The 18,143-nt window shown below is 43.4% G+C and overlaps 3 protein-coding genes across 3 annotated transcripts; all 3 read left to right on the top strand.

The window, feature by feature from the left end:
* The first annotated feature begins 445 nt into the window (after positions 1 to 445).
* LOC120691784 (ubiquinone biosynthesis protein COQ9-B, mitochondrial-like) lies at positions 446 to 4,550 on the top strand. Its single transcript, XM_039974976.1, has 6 exons — positions 446 to 889; positions 983 to 1,090; positions 3,017 to 3,184; positions 3,267 to 3,438; positions 4,077 to 4,150; positions 4,268 to 4,550. Exons 1-6 carry the CDS (start codon positions 530 to 532, stop codon positions 4,355 to 4,357), a joined length of 972 nt encoding a protein of 323 aa, XP_039830910.1. The 5' UTR covers positions 446 to 529; the 3' UTR covers positions 4,358 to 4,550.
* A 5,340-nt stretch (positions 4,551 to 9,890) lies between these two features.
* LOC120687618 (probable nucleoredoxin 1-1) lies at positions 9,891 to 13,391 on the top strand. The gene is made up of 4 exons (XM_039969640.1): positions 9,891 to 10,159; positions 11,048 to 11,533; positions 11,624 to 12,112; positions 12,519 to 13,391. Exons 1-4 carry the CDS (start codon positions 10,052 to 10,054, stop codon positions 13,182 to 13,184), a joined length of 1,749 nt encoding a protein of 582 aa, XP_039825574.1. The 5' UTR covers positions 9,891 to 10,051; the 3' UTR covers positions 13,185 to 13,391.
* Positions 13,392 to 13,527: 136 nt separating this feature from the next.
* LOC120687619 (probable nucleoredoxin 1-1) lies at positions 13,528 to 17,561 on the top strand. Its single transcript, XM_039969641.1, has 4 exons — positions 13,528 to 14,117; positions 15,319 to 15,804; positions 15,886 to 16,365; positions 16,700 to 17,561. The coding sequence occupies exons 1-4, from the start codon at positions 14,043 to 14,045 to the stop codon at positions 17,357 to 17,359; spliced, it is 1,701 nt and encodes a 566-aa protein (XP_039825575.1). The 5' UTR covers positions 13,528 to 14,042; the 3' UTR covers positions 17,360 to 17,561.
* The last annotated feature ends 582 nt before the right edge of the window (positions 17,562 to 18,143 follow it).

Raw genomic sequence — 18,143 nt, 5'->3', positions numbered from 1 at the left:
TCTATTTTGTATCAATGAAATGTCGTGAAAAATATGAAAAGGGATCATACGTGAACCCTGAACTTTGGTGGAAATTGATAACCATGTTATTAGAAACTGGCTTCGTTCAATTCTGAACTGTTGAAAATATTCATGTTTGTAGCGGCTTAACTCCCCGAATTGCTTTTGAATTCTTTAATTAAACATGACTTCGAGGTTTTTTTTTTCACGCGTGTACTATGGAACTCAGGAAGTTTGAACCATCGGCCATGCATGAGCCGTCGCTGCACGTGGTGATTTCGCCATACACGCCGAGCTCGCGCTCAGCGATTCCACGTGTTGCCCGGCGCGCGCGATACGTGGCTTCCGAACGAGCGCCACGACACGAACCAGGAACAACCACCACGGGTCGCGGGCTTCCTCTCTTCATCGGGTGACCACATCACCACCGTCCGTCCGCGCCTGATCAACGCACGGCCCTTGTTCATCGCACCCCCGCAGCTCCGATTCCAGTCGCCGCCGTTCCGCGAGCCCTCCCTCCCCCACCGCAATGGCCTCCTCCCTCGCCGCGCGCCGCCTCCTCTCCCGCGCCGCCGCCGCGCGCCGGCTTCCCCTCTCCTCCGCCTCCGCCTCCGCCTCCGCCCCCGCGGTAGCTCCCCGCCGTTTCTCCGCCGACGCGGGGCCGCCTCCGCCTCCGCCGACGCTCCCGCCGCCTCCGCTGGAGCCCGCCACCGAGCCGCCCAGGTCGGAGGGCGCGGGCGCCTCGTCCTCGTCCTCGTCCTCCGCCACCGCCGGTGCCGGAGGGGACAACAGGTCGTCGCCGGGGGCCTCGGCGGGGGCGCGGCGCCAGGGCGGCACGGGCTACGAGGAGGAGCAGGAGAAGGTCCTCCGCGCGTCGCTGCTCCACGTGGTTGCGATTCGAATCCACCCCCGCACAAATCCGCTTCCATTTCGCGCGCGTCTTTGTTGTTTGAGCGAGATTTGTTGGTCGTGTGTGCTGTAGCCGCGCATGGGGTGGAGCGAGTCGGCCATGGTCGCTGGGGCCAGGGACGTCGGCATTTCACCGGCCATCGTTGGCGCGTTCCCAAGGAAGGAGGCCGCCCTGGTTGAGGTATCACTGCTTATCAAACGGATTATTTGCGTTTGCGAGCTTATTGATTCTATGAGATTCCCAGATTAATCTTCCTAAGAAAAGAACATTTGGCGATGCTACGTACTTACATTGAATTGGTGATATAGCTCTGGTGCATGGTTCACTTAAGGTATCAATTCGTTGGATTGGAAGCTAACACAACCAGCCTCGTGTTGAAACCATGGATTCATTACGCATTCATACTGCTCTCTTGTGTTAATATTCATGCTTATCCCACAGAATTTAGCCATGTTTTAGATATACAATCTCCCTGACAATTGTATGGCAATTATTTATCAAGATCTTCCTTTGCCTCAAAAGAAAAGGTGTGGACGTGTGGTGGTTGTCGTTGAAGCTTTATGGTTTCTATGGGCTATAGACTGATGATTATTTTCTTTAACTTCATTGTATTAACAATTCATTTCTGTCATTATTTGCTAATGACAGTCCACATGCTTTATATGGAGTGTTGGTGAGGATTTCTTACTAGCTAGCTATTCATCGACACCAAATGCCAGGCAACAGAGTTGAATTGGCGGTATACAGGATGATAATAGTTCTTACTATTTTTTTCTATCTGGAATGCCTGCATTTCGTTTTGAAGTTGACAACTGGAATTGTAGCATACAAGCTATCTGTTTTATTTCTCCTATAGGGTTCCTGAATACATGATGTTTCCTTAGTCCTTACTATATCTGAAATGTATGTATTTCCTTAGATTGTTATCATGTGAGGCTAGGTTGCCTTCGTTGGTATGGTACCTTGAAAGACTTAATGGAAATGAGCATACAACACTTATTTGACTTTCTTAATAAAAATGGAGGCTTGAGCATTTCTATGCTTTGATACCTTCCTGCTTAACCATTTTTATGCTTGAGCATTCCTACAGCACAATTATTGCCTCAGATGTGCTAGTCCTGTGCAATCATCTCTTCTTTGATTTGTCAAGCTCCTCATTATTGTAATGTCTCTGGACTCCCTGGGTACTACTGTCATCTGTGTTGGCTACAATGATTCCATTTCAGCTATTCAGTGAGCTAACACATGTTGTCATTTGTTAATCATGACAATACTTGATGCTTTGTTTGTTGGCAATGCTTTTCACACGGACTTAGTTTACTTATGTTCAAGTTGTGTATAGATGAAAAACACCTTGCAAGTGTTACTTGTGTTGATTTAGTTGTATTGAAGGGAGATGTGATGGGAAAAAGATATGGACGGAAGCCATAGAGTGAGGAATGAGAAAATATAACTGAAGTGAAAATGGAGTTGGATGGCAGATCATGGAGGGATCAATGATGGTTTAAGTTTACTTGTTCTAATACTTTGAGTTTAAGGAGTGAATTATGCTAAAAAGAAAGTTGTTGGTAGATTGAGGCCATCTTGTTTTTGATGGAAACTAATTTTGAATCGCGGAAAACTTGACCTCCTCTAGTCAATTCAATTATTGCATTTTTCAAAAAGAAAATCCTTACTTTTGTGCCTCACTTCAGATGATCCCTTGCTGTTGCCTTGTACATAGTGCCCCATTTTTCTATTTTGAACTGATGTTGTTCCACCAGTGTTCTAAACTTCTGATGCATCTCCACAGATTCTTGAATGGCTTGACCTCTGACATGAAATTCTGCTTAACTATCAGATAATTGAGTGAAAGATGCCTTATACGACTGTAGGTGTAGTCTTCTATAATCTGCATCATTATTGGATATTCCAATAATATTAACATGAAGCGATAGCACTGTGGCACATGATCCATCTTCATTTTAATTCGTTGAATGAGTAAAACAATTCATTGCTGTCTTTAGAAAAAATATTATTAGTAAAGTTCTGGAAAATTTGAAGTTAATTTTGTTTTTCTCTGTTAAAATTTGCCTGTGCTGATTATCTTTTCATATTTCTGTGTAGTTTTTCATGGATGACTGCCTTCAACAACTGATGGATCGCATTGATGCTGGCGAAGGAGAGCAGTTGAAGAACTTAATACTGAGTGAGAGGCTCGCAAAACTTGTTCGGATGAGGCTGGAAATGCAGGCACCTTATATATCAAAGTGGCCTCAAGCACTGAGTATCCAGGTGTGCCATAGTATTCTTCCTTTGGGCTTGTGAGTTTACTTCAGTCACAAGGATATAATACCATCTGTATCGTACTTGACAGTCTCAACCAGCAAACGTCTCAACAAGCTTGAAGCAGCGAGCTGTCCTGGTTGATGAGATTTGGCATGCAGCTGGAGATACTGGATCAGATATTGATTGGTATGTGAAGCGTACTGTGCTTGGTGGTATCTACTCAACCTCTGAGGTGTACATGTTGACGGACAATTCTCCAGGTTTGCACTTCTCCAGAACACTATTGGTTTCTAATTCATGTTTATTGCAAGTGATTTCGGGCAGCAGTTTGACTGTTTGACTTTGACAGCAAGGATTGAAATGAAAAAAAGACGTTTCTGATACACTAATGAACTGCCAGGGGTTTAGAATGATTTACAACTCCTTTTCTTTGGACATAATGCCAGAGTGAATTGATTTGTGACTGACAGTTCTTTTCTTTTTTGAAAGTTACAGTTCTTTTCCTTTCCCCCAAGTTATCTGGAAATGCATAATAGAAGCAGAACATTTTTTCTGTTACGCTGCTGCCTTACATTTTTGCTGTTTGTTTTTGCTTGTGTAATATATAATTAAAACATAGAAAGAAGCAGTCCAAAGAATGTGTTAGACTCAAATACCGGTCTTCTGGCTTCAGTGTTGAGAAAGCACATCATATAATTAACGATTAAGGGTCCTTGTCTCGTTTTCTGTCAGTGTTGACCACATTCAAGTAAATAGCTTCCATTTCATATTTTGCACCATTCTGAAATTGAGGTGTTATGGGGTTCTAGATTGTCCAAGTTGTTCTGGTGTTTGCATGATAGTTATGTACTAGTGTTTGCATTTTTAATGGATTGTTCCCACTTGTGGCACTTGGCAGAGTTTCGCGATACGTGGATGTTTGTGAACCGCCGCATCAAGGATGCTCTTGATCTTCAGAAAACCTTCCAAGAGGTAGGACATCATCTGCCCACATTACACCATCAGATGAGCTGTTTCGCCGTGAGTCATGTCAGCCGCCTCCTTGGTATCACGTATTAACCTGTTGAATCAAAACATATTTCCTCTCAGGCGGCGTACCTAGCTGAAGCCGTGGGAGCAGGAATGGGTGGTACCGTGCAGGGGGTCCTGAACCGAGCCTTCCAGAACCGAGGTTCATGAACTGGAGTAGTTCCGCAGGATGCATCGACTGCCTTTTTCATTCTCAAATGTCTCCCTTGCACCGGCGCCTTTTTCGTTCTCCAGTTGGCATGTTGTTTTTAATAAAGCGAATTGTGCTGTGATTCCATATCACGTTTCGGTTTGGTGACAGTGTATATAATAGCCCTAGGTTCATTTCAGATGAACGCTGCCAGATGGTGTGGTCCCGTCCATATGCATGCGTGCAAAGGCGTGGAATTATTCGCTTTGAGGTCAGCTTCATTGTTAATTGCCTAATTGGCGACGACGCGTAAGGCCACGCTTGGACCAATCGTGGTCTGCCTTCGTTGGAGACGTTTGTGTGGTCTAGATAAAAACTGCCCTTGAAGGTGCAGTTTGCGGATGGGGGCGCGCAGTGGCTCGTCGTCTCATTATGTTGCGACTTGATTGGGCTTGGGTTCGCGGAAGTACAGTACATCGTTGAGCTGATCATGACGCTGGCGCAGCTAGCATCGAAAATGATCCTGGTGTTAATTGGACGGGCTCTGGCTGAAACTTCCTGTATGTTCAGTAACTCGTGTCAGCTTCCCTCAAAAAAAAAAAAGAGTAACTCGTGTCAGCGCACGAAACATTACTGGGTCCTCTTGCTAGTGAATACTGAATAGTGACGGGGCGTGGAATGACGCGGAGGACAGGAGCCACGGACGGCGATGGATGTGACAAAAGAAGCTGGGACCGAGTGATTAAGGAACCTGAGGAACCGGCAGCCGTGGCGGGGAAACACGTTACGGACGCGCCTTTTCCGTGGCGTCAGTTTAGGCTTTGAGAGGCTCTGGCTTGCTCTGGAATGGCTAAGCAGGTGGTCATGTGCAAGGTTACAAGGGCTGAAGGACAGGCCATGTGAAAGCAAGGGAAAGGAAACACGTAGGTGGCGAGATAAGAGGCGACGAAGACTTGGGAGTAGACGCCGACCGATCAACCATCAATTCGGCGAACGTCAGGGTGCTTTCGTCACGCACGCACCTACTTACACGAGCAAATTACTAGTAGCAAATACAAATATAACTATAGTAACATAGAAGTGCAGGGATCTGTATCGCACTCTTACTGGCAGCTTCAGAGTATTATCGTCCTCGCCCAGCAACCAATGACTAATGCTAGTACTAACGAGCTTTCTTGTCCTGATCAAATTAACGCCTTCACCATTGTGAACTTCGTCCAAATATATAATTGACTAGTAAATTTGTCTTTCGTTTTTACCCGCAAAAAAGATTCGTCGTTTTGGAAAAAAGGGGTAAAGAAAAATATGCATATGTTTTATTTTTGCGGCAAAAGATTCCTCTGTGCTCTGAAAGTTCTAGATCACACATCAGCGCTTTATATTTCACGAAGACTAGCTTATACCTTCTCATTGACTAGTCCTAGCTTTTATATATGGGTCAATAACTAGATTGTGCTTTAGCGAGGCTCCGTGATGTCACTGGGTTTGGTTCGCACGCTAGGATCTAGCGTCTCTCTTCTAGTCTCGGCATGAAAGATTAAATGAAGTTTATTTGTAAAATTTTTTCAGAAATGTGTGTAACTTTTCGCGACGAATCTAATGATTGTAATTAATTGATTATTTGATACAGTAATGCTACAGTACTATTCTCTAATCGCGCAGTCAAAGACCTCATGAGATTCTTCAGAGTCACTAGCGCGGGGTCTGAAGTTGGTTTTGTAAATTAGTTTTATTTGACATCATAATTAGCGGTCAAAATATCACTATACTAGCACGCAGCAAATCAAATGAAGTGACTGTCGCTTTCTCGCCGGCCAGACCCAATCGTTCGTACGGTGATGACTAGGACACGCGTAAGTGACCATAAACTAAAATAGTAAGTAGTGGAAAATTAGAAATCGGATGAGATAATCAACAATTCAATGCGGGAAGAACCGGCTCGAGTTTTCTTAGCACCGAAGATTTTGCTTAATAATATGTGTGCGTGGTGGTGGTTGGGGGGAGGATCCAATAGTTACAATGCCAAAGGACTGAACACAGTGAGTATAAGTTAAGATATGACTTCCGTGCTCGCAATTTTTGCGCTTTCTAGTTTGATCATCACAGCATTCACTTTTTAAATTACTTATATTTCTTGAAAAAGCAAAGCTTCAAAAGTTTCCACCGAAAAGCATGTATGGAAAACATCATGTTTCTGTGACGGTAGGGACGGAGTATATCTAACTAAAAGTAGTGAATACAGTAGGAGAAGCAAGATTGGTAGGAAGTTCTCACTGCCTAACAAAGTCCATGTTCGTCAAAAACAAAAGCAAAGGACATGTCCTCAGCGGCGGAACCAGAAATTTTGAATAAGGGGGGCCGAGCAGATACTTTATACTATACGTGAGAAACATATCAAGATATATACGTGTTACTAATATTTTAGATAGAGAAAATGCTTTACATATGTTCTGTTTGCACTTTACAACTTCGCAGACGTATTGCGAATTTGTATTCTCTTTCTTTCATAAAATAATATCAAATGTCTTCGTTTTTTTAGTTTGACCATGTTTTCTGAAAAAAATTATAACATACTCCCTCCGTCCCACAAAGAGTGTAGTTTTAGGAAATTTCAGACACATTACTTATCTAAACAAATGACTTTGTTACCCCTAATTATTTCTACCAATTATGATTGAAAACCACATTATTTATTTGGTTTTCTAGAAATGTAGGGTATTCACTACCGGAAAAAGGTATTTTGCCGTGTGCTAGAATCTTCGCCGTGTGCATTATTTCGGGCACACGACGAAGACCTCTTTTACCGTGTGTCGCCAGAAGAACACACGGCAAAGCAAAAACACACGGGAAACCTTACTCTTCGCCGTGTGCCAAGGGCCAGCACACGGCAAACCTTGCTCTTCGCCGTGTGCCAGAACCAAGGACACACGGCGAAGTCTGAAAGTTCACCGTGTGTCCACGGTGCAGACACACGGCGAACAGACGCCGACGCCGTCAGCTAGCCCGGACGGCGTCTTCTCGCTTTTTTTCGCCGTGCGCCTATATATACACACGGCGAAAAGGTTCGCCGTGTGCGCGACTTTTGACACACGGCAAACAAGGGCTTCGCCGTCCCTGTAGCTGCCGTCGGCGCTTTGCCGTCGGCGAACAGAAATGTCATGCTACTTTAATTATTAGCACATATTTAGTTAACCAAATAGAGTCCCAATACTTAATAATTAGGGTAATTAGGGGTAGGAGAGTCTTTTATATAGCCATAATTTATTATAAAAACTCCAGAATGCTTTATATTTGGTGACGGAGGGAGTAATATTGGAGTCTTCGGGTTGGATTTGACTAGTATTTAGCTAGCTGCCTAGGTAGATGTGTATACGTGCACCGTTCAATATGTGTTGTTGGGTTTGTTAAGGACAATAGCCGAAAAACTTAAGTACAAAGCATCGTTGCATTGATTGACCTTTGTGTTGGGCTTTAGAATATAGGTGGGGGTTAAAAATTTTCACTGATTTTAGGGGGGGCCGTGGCCCCCGCTCGCCCCCCCTGGTTCCGCCGTTGCATGTCCTGCTAGCTACTTTATTATTTTTTAGATAAAGGCTAGCTATTATTATACAATATATATGCAAATATGGCTGCTTTGATCATATTTTTAGTTTGCCTCTTCCTTCTTTTTGGTGGAAAAGTGCATGCGTTGTGCCAGAGTATTTCTTGTTCTTGGCAACCAAAATATGCGACGCAACTCGCAGTTGTGTTAGATATTGACGAATGGGTTCGTGTGGCAGGGAAAGGCAGATAAGACGTGACAGCCACTGCCTTACCGAAATTTCCATGAAAAAAAACCGCGACACGACCGGCATGCCAAAGCGACCGGCCATGCCATCGCCACTCACCAATTTGCATTATTTGTCTCTTATGGAGAACGATCATTGTACGCTCATTCCGTGTGCCAGAGGTATAATGGAATTTCTTTTCCACTAAAAAAAGGAAATCGCGACCACAGTGCGTGTGGCCGCACTCTTTGGGAAAAGAAAAGCGCGACGAGTACTCTAAGCAAAAGAAAAGGAGTTGGTGTGAATTGAATATAGACCGGCCGAATACGAAATCCTTGTTTAGATGCATAAAGTTTAGGCTGTAAAGTACTATAGTATTTTCGTTTGTATTTGGTAATTATTATTTTTCGCCATAGGTTAACTAGACTTAAAAAATTCGTCTCGCAAATTATAGACAAACTGTATAATTAGTTATTTTGTTTAGCTATATTTAATACTTCATGCATGCGTTCAAAGATTCAATGTGACGAGAAATCTTGTAAAATGTTGAAATTTTGAAGTCATCTAAACGAGGGGGAAGCCAACTCGTGGGAGCAAACGACTGCACTTGTTTCCTATTTTTTTAAAAAAAAAAGATGGCCGGAGCAGCGCTATGTTATTTAAGAGACTTGTTTCCTAATTTGACCTTTTGTTACTTATTCATAGCGTGTGGCATCATTGTGTATAAGCATGACATAGAATCTCATGGATCACGTGAACTCAATCTAAAGAATATACTAGCCTTCAAATGTCTCCTTTTCCATCTTTTGCAGTAAAAGAATTTCATTCATCAGATTTAATAAATTTAGCCTCCCCTCTCTATTTTTGAATATTTTCTTCCCACCACATCGACCTGCTCCTACCATGCTAACTTGACTGCGATAGGGTAAGCTCCTCCGCCTTAGCACCACCCACCGGCGGTCCTCGACTAATAGACCGAGTCCTCACCATCACACTCACCTAGTCACCTATCTTCTCTCCTTAGCAATTAGCATTATCGTCTTTTTATTTTATCCATGACTTTTCTATTGGACTGAAAATTCTTTTTAAAATCTTAATTTTTTCTAAGGCGTGTTTATATCGCGGTTTTTTTGGATTCGGTTACTGTAGCACTTTCGTTTTTATTTGATAATTAGTGTCCAATCATGGACTAATTAGGCTCAAAAGATTCATCTCATCATTTACAACTAAACTGTGCAATTGGTTATTTTTAAAACTACATTTAATGCTCCATGCATGTGTCGAAAAATTCGATATGACAGAGAATCTTTAAATTTTTTGAAAACTAAACATGGCCTTAGAGTGAAATTTAAGTCGTCTGACTTAAGAACAAGTAGTCGTGAAATTCAAATAATCATGACTTCTAAGGGTGCCAATTGGTATCCATTAGGTGCTCCTCCAACCCTCCCTAGTTTATAATTTTATACTAAATCTCCAAAATCATATCTTAATTTGAAAAATTAGTATAAAATTTTAAATTAAAAAAGATTGGAGGTGCACCTAAAAATCACACATTTGCACCCCTAATGACATCTGAGATTTTCAACGTTTTCATGTGCCACCTTGCAAGCGGAGCAAGCTAACCGGCCGGCCAAGTCCGCGGGCGAAGACCATCATACTGTCTCCAGAGGTACCCTCTAAAATCCACTCCTTAAAAAGAATATTCTCGTCCCTCTAAACAGATTTCGCACTTTATATTAAAATCCTCTTCAACAATACACTCCATACCACACCCTCCGTACCGCGAGGGTTGATGGCCCGACGGCGCGCAAGATACAGGCCGGGCCGCGCGCACCACCCCGCATCGCATCGCACCACACCACCACCACCCAACCCCCGTTCCTCGCAGTTGCAGCACGCTCTTCTGCTCCAAGCCGGGAGAGCAAGGCCGGGCCCAACGCGCGGCGGATGGCGGAGACGGAGCCCACCACCAACGGCGGCAGCGCTGGCGGCGGCATCGGGGCCATCCTCGCCGCCGGCGACCGGGACTTCCTCGTCCGCAACTCCGGCGAGCAGGTCAAACCGTCCCCCGTTCTCTGTCTTTGGCGTTCCTCCCTCCTTCCCGCTCGGTGGTCGTGGCGCGGATCGCTAATTGGTGCTGTTCGTGGCCGGATTGTGGCCCCGTTGCTCGTCGCTTCTTCGTCTTTCTTCTAGTGATTCGTTCGGTTGGATGGAATATGGTTGATGATCCGATGTGGATGGGGTTTTCGTGGTCGGTGGGAGAGGGGTTTTGCTTCGCCAACTTTACTGTAGAGCTCGGTATCTTTTACTTTTATTGGGGTAGAAGAACCGTAGAACTTGGACGGCACCGCGGTGAGCAGGATTGCCAATTTTTAACCGGCTAGCATGTGAGGAGAGGCAAGATCTTGCTAGAATGTTGGACGGCTACAGTAGCCCCCAATTTTCACCAACAGGTTCAATTTATTTCTTTTAAGTTTTTCTGTTTTATTCATTCATTCAGGCTACTGAGCTCAAAAGTCCATCCGTGCTACAGAATTAGTTTTTAACGCTGTGCTCTCCTTCCTCTATGGAATCATTATGTCCTTGGGGTATCTATCTAGTCTAGGAATAGGATACTTGAATCCTGTCCTCTTGCACGATAACTACCAATCTTTGTGCCTTGATCTGTAGTGCAAGATGGGGGTAATATTTGTCTGATCTTTTATTCTGAAAATATGGTGCCCGATATTGATTCTGTAACTGAAGATAATGATATTAGTTCATAGATTATGATACCTTCAGTAAGTTCAGGCACAATTATTGCTGGCATTTTGCATCAGATTCTTCTTCAACAATTAGCAAAGCATAATTATTTACATTTGGTGAATGAATTCAGCCATCTTGCTATCCTCAACTAGAATGTGGTGGCTAAACAGTTATGCGACTTCTTATTTTATCCTGCAGGTGAAGATCAGCAGCATAGAGGCGAGCCCTGTGGCCCTCTACTTCTCAGCCTCATGGTGCCCGCCATGCAGGCGGTTCACACCCAAGCTGATCGAATTATACAAAGAACTGGCCTCTCAGGGCAAGAGCTTTGAGGTTGTATTTGTTTCAGGTGATCAGGATGAGGAAGCATTCAATTCATACTTTGGAAAGATGCCATGGTTGGCTGTCCCTTTCTCTGACTCTGAAGGCCGTGAAGGCCTTGATGGCCGGTTTAAGGTATCTGGTATCCCACACCTTGTCATTCTTGATGCAAAAACTGGTGAAGTTTACACTGAAGATGGTGTTGAGTTTGTGAGCGAGTATGGTGTAGAGGCTTACCCTTTCACACCAGAGAGGATCAACGAACTGAAGGAGCAGGAAAAAGCAGAAAAGGATAATCAAACTATTCAAAGCGTGCTTGGCACATCCACTCGGAACTATCTAATTTCAAACAAGGGAGACAAGGTAATTGCTTGATGCCACTTCTTTATCACCTTTACTTGATTCATGGTTCTGCAAATGCTTACCTGTTTTATAATTGTTGTCTGTATCCAGGTACCCATCTCTGAGCTCGAGGGGAAGTATGTTGGTCTGTGCTTTGTGGTGGGTGGCTATGGTCCAGTTGATGAATTCACTGCTGTGCTTGCCAAGATCTATGAGAAACTCAAAGAAGCGGGTGAGAAATTTGAAGTTGTAGCTGTATCCTTGGACAGCGATGAGTCATCATTTAATGAGAGTTTTGCAAAGATGCCTTGGCTTGCAATTCCTCAAGGTGACAAGATGTGTGAGAAGCTGGTTCGTTACTTTGAGCTTAGGTCTCTTCCTACACTTGTTCTTATTGGCACCGATGGGAAGACACTGAACACCAATGTTGCGGACATAATTGAAGAGCATGGTTTTGAGGCATGGGAGGGCTTCCCCTTTAGCTCTGAGAAGCTGGAAATTCTTGCTGAGAAGGCAAAAGCTAAAGCAGCATCACAGACCTTGGAGTCCCTTCTAATCAGTGGTGATTTGGACTTCGTCATTGGAAAAGATGGAACAAAGGTACTGTTGCTTCACTTCTTATATGGAAGTCCTCTTTTGTCCTTGCAAAAGACAAGTTATATTACTGCATTAAGTATTATGTTTATTTTAAGATAAGTGTGGCGTTATCTATGTTTGATTTCATAAATCAATTTTTTTAACAGTATCCTAGTTCAAAATTAACCACCACGGCCCTGAATAGTGATTCTTATGCTAACTTTAGGCATTGATAGATGATAAAGAGACATTTATCAAGTAAATAGAGCTATGGCAATTGATGAGGGATATATTGTTTAATGGCATCCTTTTATTTTAACTGTCTGCTTAATAAAGATACATACAGTTTTTTGTGCACTTTTTGGTGGTTTTGAATTATATTAATCTAATTATCATGAGAATACTAAAGTATACTTTATGTATATCGCAGGTTCCTGTATCAGAACTTGTTGGGAAGACTGTCCTCCTTTACTTCTCAGCTAAATGGTGTGGACCATGCCGGGCCTTCCTGCCTACACTTGTCATGGAATACAACAAGATCAAGGCGAAGCACAGTGATTTTGAGATCGTATTCATCTCTAGTGACAGGGACCAGAGCTCCTTCGATGAATTTTTCTCTGAAATGCCATGGCTTGCTCTTCCCTTGGAAGACGACCGGAAGGCGTTCCTGAAGAAGACCTTCAGAATTCGTGGGATCCCTTCACTTGTCGCTATTGGTCCTACTGGGCAGACTGTCAGTAGGGATGCAAAGGCCCATCTTAGGATCCACGGTGCTGATGCTTTCCCCTTCACTGAGGAGAGACTTGAGGAGCTGCAGAAGGAGCTGGATGAGAAGGCAAAGGGGTGGCCTGAGAAGTTAAAGCATTCGCTGCATGAAGAGCATGAGCTTGTCCTGCTGCGCCGTGGCACTTATGGCTGCGACGGATGCGAAGAGATGGGCAGCACATGGTCCTACAGGTGCGACGAGTGTGACTTCGATCTGCACCCCAAGTGTGCGCTGGCTGAGGAAAAGAAGGGCGAGGAGGAGGACGGGAAGGCTGCTGAGGAAGCCCCGGCTGGGTATGTTTGTGAGGGAGATGTGTGCAGGAAGGCCTAGAGCTGTTCTTGTGGTTTGCGTTTGCCAGTTGCAGTGCTGTCTGAGTGGTATATGGTGTGGTAATAAATAATCACCAGATGGTTTGCTTGGAGTTGAGGTGTTTGGGCTGTCCATGTCTGTGTTAATAGATAGTAGTCGCACCCTGAACTTTTAGGTGTAATACGTGAGTGCTATTTCAGATCAATGAAGTGGTTTTGCCGTGTATGATATCTTTTCTTTATGCATGTTCTGGGATATGCTGGTTGGAGTAAGTTGGTTCATCACTTCATCAGCTCGGTGGTCTTGATTTTCTTTTGCATCTTTGTTTCTGAAAGTTGAATCTTGCATTTTGGATCCCCATCTTATTTCTGTTCCGAAGCATGCTGGGGGTTTGCATCCAGTTGAGGAAATAGTAGTAGGGTGGTGGCGGTGGTGTTGATGTTCCATTGCGTTTGTTTCAACTTTGTTTCTGGCAGGTCTATTACTCTGTTTTAGCATTTTGCTTGGGTCATTGGGTGGTGGTTTGTTGAAGTTGAGGTACTGTACATACAGCTTTCTGGGGTCAATTTGCTGCGCAGTGGTGTTTGGTTCTTGCGAAATCACTTGTGTTGGGAGTTTGGGACTTGGGCGAGGATTCTCGTTCGTCTTATTGTGGCGTGTGTTCCTTTTGTTTGGAATCATCGACGGGATTTGTTGCTACCCGCCAAAATTCACCAGCGGAGCGGAAGCCAAGGGTCCTCCGTAAAAACCAAACCAACCGGCGGCGGAAGCCACTACCCATTAGGCCATTACCCAACACCAGCTCGCACATTTCCACTTGTTCGATCGCTCCAGCCAATAATCCCAAGTCCACGAGGTGAGCTAGCTAGGTCGCTGAGTATGGCGGAGCGGGCGATCGGCGACATCCTCGCCACCGGGGACCGGGACTTCCTCGTCCGCAACTCCGGCGAGCAGGTCATCCTGAATCTTCATCTTGCTTCTTGCATTGTCTTATTTTCTCCCAACACCTTCCCACCGTGTTTCAATGATCGGATGTATGTATGGGCGCAGCGCATGAACATGTAGTTTAGCAATCTCTTTACAGTAAAATAGGCAAAATACTCGGAAAATGTAGTTTTGATCGTACGTTTCACCTTTCTGCATTGTAAAGTTAAGATGGGAAAAACGTAAGGAGTTAAGATAGAGTAGTTTGTCTGTAGAAGGGGGAAAAAACTTTAGTAAGTTCGAGCATGTGTAAACAAAGGCAAACTAAGTAACAACTAGGCAGGTTGGCGCGCTTTGCGCGCCTGTAGCAAAAGATTTGATGTAAAATAATAATAAAAATATATTATCGTATATTACAGTTAAAGCAATATCGTGCTGATATATTTTGGCAATGTGTTGATGTATTGAATGAAGTGTGATAGGTATAGTTGATAGATTGTCATATAATTATATTTTGCGAGTTTATGAAGTGGAATTAAAATCCAATAAGTAGTAGGGGCTAGCACGTGTAGACGTAGTGTATGAAATATGGTTATTGTTTTCATGTAAATAAATAATTAAATATATTTTGTGGGTGGATTCCAATTGAATATTATGTGGGTAACACCTAAATAACACACATGGCCCATCCCTGTATAAATAGTACATAGAAGAATTTATTTTGTGTATGTTAGTAGATATAATTGATGGATTAGCTTACACTAATTATTAATTTTGGTAGAAAAAATGATAGGGTTAGAAATGAATGTATGATTCAATTATATTTAGCGAGTTCACAAAGTGAAAATAAAATCCAATATATAATAGAGGTAAATGTAGTATATAATTTTTTTTCATAAAAAACTAAACATTTAAACACATGGGGCCACTTTTTAATTTTTTTATTTTTAATTTCGGATTATATTTTTTTATTATGAACAGTACCCGGTGGGACCCACATAAATAGTACCTTTTATTATTTTTAGTACCCCCGGCCCCACATGAACAGTACATTTTATTATTTTTTAAATGATGAACAGTACCCCGGGCCCACGTGGGGCCGCGACGCATGAGCGCGCGCCAATTCCTGGCGCGTTAGTATAGTACTCAATTGCATGCAACATGTTCTCAACCAGAATGTGGCACCTGATCAGTAGCTCTGCGTGCACCTGGTCTTTCCGCTATCCTGCAGGTGAAGATCAGCAGCATTGAGGCAAAATCCGTGGCCCTCTACTTCTCAGCCTCATGGTGCCCACCTTGCAGGCGGTTCACACCGAAGCTTGTCCAAGTATATGAACAGCTGACCACACAGGACAAGTGTCTCGAGGTCGTCTTTGTTTCTTGCGACAGGGATGAGGAGTCGTTCAACGCGTACTTCGCAAAAATGCCGTGGTTGGCTGTCCCATTCTCTGACTCTGACTGCCTTCAGCGCCTCAACAAGCGGTATAAGGTCAACGGCATTCCAAACCTTGTCATCCTTAGTGGAGAAACAGGTGAAATTCACACAAAAGAGGGCGTTAAATTTATCAGCGAGTATGGTGTAGGGGCCTCCCCATTCACATTAGCGAGGATCAACGAACTGAAGGAGCAGGAGAAAGCAGCCAAGGATAACCAAACTGTTCATAGTGTTCTTGGCACACACACCCGTGACTACCTGATTTCAAGCAAAGGAGACAAGGTACCTGAACAATGAACTTGTTCATCGTCTATTTCCCTTCCAATTTTTTTCAACAAGTTCAGGTTCGACGGTTCTATTCAGGTGCCCATTTCTGAGCTTGAGGGGAAGTACGTCGCTTTGTTCTTTGTGGTCAGGCCAATCGATGAGTTCACGGCAGTGCTCACTAAGATATATGAGAAACTCAAAGAAGTGGGAGAGAAATTTGAAGTTGTAGCGGTCTACTTCAACAACGATGAGTCAGTGTTTAATGAGAGTTTTGCCAGCATGCCTTGGCTTGCGATTCCTCATGGTGACAAGGTCTGTGACAAACTGGTTCGCTACTTTGAGCTTAGGACTCTTCCCACACTTGTCTTGCTTGGACCTGATGGGAAAACACTGAACAACAACATCGCCGATGTAATTGAAGAGCATGGTTTGGAGGCATGGGAAGGGTTTCCCTTCAGTGCTGAGAAACTGGAAACTTTTACTGAAAAGTCCAAGGCCAAAGAAGCATCACAGACTTTGGGATCCCTTCTGGTCAAAGATCACTTGAACTTTGTCACTGGGAAAGATGGAGCGAAGGTATGTCTTATAGTTGAATAATTGCCGATTGTTGGGTAATTGAATACTTTCTCTATCTAGTTAGGATTACAAAAACCGGCAATATATAGCATGCAACAAGAGCGGCTTTGTGCAGCAACAGCGGTATACTCCAACTGTTGGATGACCCACAGTGCCTTGAATTGTGGTCCTTAAGGAGGGCTTATCGAAGAAGAAAAGTTACTGCAAACGGATTGTATTTATTTAGATTGTCCTCTTTGTTAAACTAACTCTTTTATGCAATTTTAATCGGTTTTATTTATCTACCTCTGTGATTAGCATGAGGAGACTGAAACACACTTTTATGTACTGTTAGGTTCCTGTATCAGAACTTGTGGGGAAGACTGTTATCCTTTACTTCTCAGCCAAATGGTGTCCACCATGCCGAGACTTCCTGCCTACACTTGTTAGGGAGTACAACAAGATCAAGGAGAAGCACAGTGATTTCGAGATCATTTTCATCTCTATCGACAGGGACCAGAGCTCCTATGACGAGTTTTTCTCTGACATGCCATGGCTTGCGCTTCCTTTGGGAGACGAAAGGAAGGAACTATTGATGAAAAAGTTCAGAATCCGTGGGATCCCTTCACTCATCGTCATAGGTCCTTCCGGGCTGACACTCACCAGGGATGCCAAGTCCCACCTGCTGGCGCACGGTGCCGACGCGTTCCCTTTCACCGAAGAGACACTTCAGGAGTTGGAGAAGAAGCTCGATGGAGAGGCCGAGGCGTGGCCTGAGAAGGTGAAGCACGAGCTCCATGAGAGGCACGAGCTTGTCCTCGCGCACCGTGACACTGCTGACACCTACAGCTGCGACGGTTGTGAAGGGCTGGGCAGCTCGTGGTCCTACAGGTGCGAACGCTGCGACTTCAATCTGCACCCTAGGTGTGCGCTGGGCAAGGACAAGAAGGAAGAGGCCACTGATGAATCCCCAGCGGGATATGCGTGCGAGAGAGGTGTGTGCAGAAAGGCATAGAATTGTGTTCCTGATGTGTTGCAGTTGTACCTGAATCTGAATGGTGTGTGGTGTAATGACTTATAAACATGCAATGGCTTTGCTTGGAATTGAAGTGTTTGGTTAGGTGATGTTTGTTTTAAGCAGTTTATGCCCTGAACATTCAGGTGTAGAAATGTGAAAAAAACATGTAATGGTGTTTTTGAATAATTACGGGCACAGTTCTGCCCTACATGGTATTTCAGGTCTCAAACTTCTTGGGATATTCGTGCACAATAATCTATTATTAAGTTTTTGCTTAGGATTAAGACAGAACTAGTCTAGCAACACGTGCTCCCGCACAAGCTAATTAGAATTAATATAAGAATGATGTCAATAATTATAATTACCCATCTCATGCACTTTTTCATCTATTAAATATTCTAACATATACTCTTAAATATATATTTATCATTATTAGTTACAATAGATTTCATTTTGCATCATATCTCCATATGCATTCGATATATATTTAGTTGAACTATTTGTTTGTGAATTGGTATCCTTGTGTCTGCCATCATACATGAATACATAATGACATGTATCATGGCTGTGGGTAGTATTTTTATATAAACAATAATGTAAATAATATATTAATAGTGATAGAAATAGTAATTTAAAATTTTATATTAGTCCACTTTAATATTTTATTATAATTGTATAATTTAGATTCATATTTAGGAGTAATTTAACTTTTAATATTTAGGAGTAATTGTATAACAATTCGCCGAAGTGCTGCTGCAACATCACGCTCCACCTGACAAGG

This window comes from Panicum virgatum, chromosome 9N (genome assembly GCF_016808335.1).
Source record: "Panicum virgatum strain AP13 chromosome 9N, P.virgatum_v5, whole genome shotgun sequence".
NCBI classification, from domain to species: domain Eukaryota; kingdom Viridiplantae; phylum Streptophyta; class Magnoliopsida; order Poales; family Poaceae; genus Panicum; species Panicum virgatum.
The sequence above is the reverse complement of the archived record's forward strand: the minus strand, read 5'-3'. Positions and strand labels throughout refer to the sequence as shown.